The sequence below is a fragment of the Carya illinoinensis genome, chromosome 6, assembly GCF_018687715.1.
Source record: "Carya illinoinensis cultivar Pawnee chromosome 6, C.illinoinensisPawnee_v1, whole genome shotgun sequence".
In the NCBI taxonomy this organism is placed as follows: domain Eukaryota; kingdom Viridiplantae; phylum Streptophyta; class Magnoliopsida; order Fagales; family Juglandaceae; genus Carya; species Carya illinoinensis.
In genome coordinates this window covers 32,149,790-32,154,598 of record NC_056757.1, presented here as the reverse complement: position 1 = coordinate 32,154,598, position 4,809 = coordinate 32,149,790, and the positions used below count along the sequence as shown (strand labels likewise).

The following is a 4,809-nucleotide window of genomic DNA, read 5'->3' as shown; positions in this document are numbered from 1 at the left end:
TTCCTTGTAATTTGAGGCAGAGGGTTCCATCAATATCCATGGAATCAGAGAATTTAGAACCGGTGGGGATGGAGACATTGCACAGAGAGAGAGAGAGAGAGAGGGGGGGCCATTCTCATATCATTATAGATAGTTGAAAAGTACAGATATTATAGAAATTATTTATATAGTTACTAATTTTTAATAATACGACATTTTGCTATGAACAAAAAGGCATTATATCAATACTTGATGGATATATAAATTAGTCTGATCTGAGTTCTATTATCTTAAGGTAACGGTCCCAGTGCTTTTCAAAATTAAGTTTGCCAGCCCACACTCCAAAAATCGAAGGAAAGGATAAAGACAGCTTTGTTATTGATTTAGTAGTAAAAGAAGTTGGCGGACCAGAAAAAATAGAGGACGCCCTGCAAATGTGGCTAAACTTACTTCATATTCCAAAAACGACCCGAGAATCTCTCCCCCATACCCTATATGTAAGACTTTCCAAACCGTTACCCCCATCTTCCAAAGTACCTCCTCCCTCTTTGTTTCACAAAACTTTTCTAAACAGAAAGGTACAGAGATGGCGCCAAAACTTGTCACTGTTCTACTGCTCTTCTTCTTAGTTGCAGCCGTCCCATGGGCTCAAAGCTCGGAAGCGGATAACTGGGCCACAAGCAAGAAGTTCCCTAAGAAGACAGTGACCAAACTACAGTTTTACTTCCATGACACAATCAGCGGGAAGAACCCCAGCGCTATTAGGGTGGCTCAAGCCGCTGGCACCCAGAAATCTCCGACTCTCTTCGGCCTTGTCATGATGGCAGACGATCCCTTAACGAAGACAGCCGATCCGAATTCAGAGCTCGTGGGCAGGGCTCAAGGTCTGTACGGGTCAGCAGGACAACAAGAACTTGGTCTCATCATGGCCATGAACTATGGATTCACCCATGGCATCTACAATGGTAGCAGTGTTAGCCTACTTGGCAAGAACCCGGCGACGCATCCGGTGCGTGAGATGGCGATCGTAGGCGGAACAGGACTTTTCCGGTTTGCACGTGGGTATGCCATTGCCCAGACACATTGGTTTGACGCCAACACCGGTGATGCAATTGTTGGATACAATGTCACGGTGGTTCATTAGAGTACTGTTCTTTTTTTTTAATTCCCTTAATCTATAAAAATATATCATTGCGTACATATATAGCTTTTATATATATATATATATGAGATGCATCAATACTATACTCATGCCCTATTAATTGAATGTTACTGCTTCGTAATCGATTTAGAGTGGATTCATCTATTGATGTGTGGGAATCTTGTCCAATTTCAAAGTGTCTTTAGAGTATTAATGCTCATGACTGGCCAGATTTTCATTAATTCTGTGGTAGAAAATGCTGCTTATCACGTCTGAACCAAATGTAATGACTCTAGTAAATAAGATCATCTATTGATGCACGTAGGCATCATACGCCACCCCTTTCGGGAGTCTTTCTCACCACACACATCAAATTAATAGATTTGCCACCATCAAATCATTCACATCTGACTGTTGTAATTGCAAGGTGCCAAGGAGACAAGTGCGTGGGCCCCACGCACCTTCATAGATTTTGAAGTCTACCAAAGTTAGTCTAAATTGTAATCTGTCCATTTTTGTCTCTATCTTACTACTTTCCTTATTATTTTATTTATTGTTTTTCCCAGATTTTGCTAGGTTACTCTTATATCTAAAGAGTTTGGTAAAATGTATGAACAATTGGCACTCGTCAATCACCACCTCCTCTTTGGTCCCTTAGCGGTCTCTCTCTGCCACAATCTATGAGCTCCACTTTTTTATTTATTTATTTATTATTATTATTATTATTTACTTTTGCCACCAGCCACTACAAGAAATTTAATTTTTAGGGACGAAATTTCTTAGGGACGAAATTAATTTCGTCCCTAAAAGTACTTTTCTGAGACGAAATTTTAATTTCGTCTCAAAACATGGAAAACCTTATAAATCCGTTCGAACTAAAAAAAATTAGTTCGAACTTGAGATTCTGAGACGAATTAGGTCGTCTCCAAAAATCTATGCCGTTCGAACTAATTAAATTTAATTCGAACAGAAAATTAATTAATTCGAATGCAATATTATTTGTTCGAATTAGTATTAACGTGTTCGAACGGTATTATTTAATTGAAAAGATATATTGTTAAAATTGTAAGAATACATATTTTTTCTATTAATTTTTTATCGTTTCCAAAGTAAATAAAAAGTTCTATATATTATATATTATGATTTACAATGAATTAAAATATTTACAAATTCATAAATAATTAATTTTATGTAATTAATTTAAAAATATTTTAGTTAACTAAATATTAATTTAAAGATAGTGTCATTTTTTCAATTATCGTGAACACTAAGTATAATGAGAAGAAATGTGTTATTAACAATAAAGAGGCTAGCAAACACTAAAAATAAAAACTATATTGCATTAATTACATTCCAAAATGAGTTAGACGTTCTATACAATATAAAAAAGTAAAAAAATTACTAACAATATTTATTTATTATATAAATCAAAATCCTCCTGTAAAGTTTGCAACCGTCCTTCTAGGTCCTTAAGCTTCTCCATCATGGGCTGAATGAAGTCCCTCAATAAAATGTCGCGGTGGTCCGCCAATATAGCTCGTACCTCATCTGGAGTAGCCCCAGCAGGGTGTCTCTCAATAGGGGCAGCAGCAGTAGAAGCTGGATCAGTAGGCGGAGGCTGATCCTGTAGGACTGGACGAGTCTTCGACAAGTGACCCTTGCTCTTACTGAATGTGATCTTGTTAACGGGCCCCATCTGTGGCGACCTCCGCTCAGTCAAAGTCACTGCAACCCCTGAATGGAGTAAGAGGTTAGATATCAAAAGCGCAAATGGTAGACTACCTCCACCCGAATAGCGTGACTCTGTGCGAATGCGGAGGAAGAAATATAATGCCAGATCAATCGGCTCCCCCTGTGCTAACCGTAACAAAAATCTGGCCCGCTCGATCCCGAAATCAGTCTTGTGTTTTTTCGGATCAATGTTATACCCAACAATCAAATTAAGCATTCTGAAAAATGCTATACAGTCGGCCTGTCGGATCACTTTACCGCCATCATATGGAGGAGCCTCAGGGTCTCGCACTAGGTCACGAACCTGATCGTCTGTGAGACCATCATCAGGTACCTCATCACCGCTCTCGCTATCATCCGAGCTAGCATCCAGCTCTGCGGTCTGTCTATCCGGCACTGGCGATGAGGATGCGACTGTAGTGTCCTCTCCAGATGGTGCAGTCGCTGATCTCGCTGCTGCTGCTGCAGGATAGGCACCGGGCTCTCGCCGTAAATCTAGGAACTCAGCAATAACGCGAGGAGAGAATATAATACTCACTCCCCGGACTACTAAGTTATAGCATAGAGCATCACCAGGCTGCTCACCCATGGCACGGTAAAACTCACCGACCATCTCAGGATATGCTGTGCCCCTCTGTTGACAGATCGGGGTCCATCCACGATCGGTGATGATGTCATGTATGCTCCGCCCCTCCCAAGTGAGGTCACGGAAGTCACCTAAAATGATCTCCCGCTCAACTAGTATAGGCCTGACGGCCGGCTGAGAAGGAGATGCGGAGGTACTTTCTACTGTCTGGGGTCTGGAACGTTTTCTTCCGCTGCTGCTTGGCATTAGTATACTGTTGATGTATAAAAGATATATGTGATCTAATTAAAGTGAATTAGAGGAATGATGATATTGTGCTATCATGGTTGACAACTGCTTATTCGAATGGCCTTTAATTCCATTCGAATTAAATTATATTCATTCGAATGAAATTTAAATTCATTCGAATGAACATAATTTTCATTCGAATGACCTCAGATATGTCCATTCGAATTAGCCTAAAATCCATTCGAATAAAATTATATTCCATTCGAATTAACATAAATTTAATTCGAATGGACTTGACTTCAATTCGAATGAAATTTGTATTCATTCGAACGGACCTGAGCCAAACAGACATGGCTGAGTCGATTCAGAACCGAACCGACACATTCATTTTTATGAAGGAATCCAATATTTTAATCGGTAGAAATGATTTAGGAGTAAATCCCTATCATTTCTACCGATTATAGTTGTGTCATTTGCCCCCAAAACAACAAAATGGGGCCGGATTGATTCAAAATCCGACCCCCCCAAAACTAACTAAAAAAATTATAAAAATAATTAACATTTAACCCATACCTCTTGTTCTAGGAGATTTGAGGAGTTGGTCGGAGTTGGTGGCGGCGTTGTGGCTGCTAACGGCGGAGGAAATCGAAAAGTTCGAATGAGAGGAGGCACGAAATCTCCTGGGGAAGAAACTGGTTCGCGGCTTAAATAACGTGATTTCGTTCGAACGGAAGTATAATTAGTTCGAACTAAAAGGGTATAAGTTCGAACTAGAAGGGTATAAGTTCGAATGAATTATATAATACTTCATAAAAATATATATATAAGTACAAGAGGTAAAACAATTGAGAAGTATTAGTAATAATAGTATATAATACAGAGTATACTAGTACTAATGGCCAAATTTCTCACTAGTATATATAATAATATATATTAGATAACTATATATCGATAGTATAGAGTTTTATACTAGTTACTTATATATATTGTAAGTATCTAGTATATATATATGTAATAGTATATATATTATGGATTAGATGAGTATAAAATAGTATTGTCTAAAGTATTGCATTATAAAGTAAATATAGTAAGTATATAGTAAAACATTGCATTAATTATACTAGTATAAAAAACATATTTCTAA

General features: G+C 38.2%; 1 protein-coding gene across 1 annotated transcript; it reads left to right on the top strand.

The window, feature by feature from the left end:
• Window positions 1-440: 440 nt before the first annotated feature.
• LOC122312374 (dirigent protein 23-like) lies at window positions 441-1,251 on the top strand. The gene has a single exon (XM_043126957.1). The coding sequence runs from the start codon at window positions 566-568 to the stop codon at window positions 1,121-1,123; it is 558 nt and encodes a 185-aa protein (XP_042982891.1). The 5' UTR covers window positions 441-565; the 3' UTR covers window positions 1,124-1,251.
• Window positions 1,252-4,809: the final 3,558 nt, after the last annotated feature.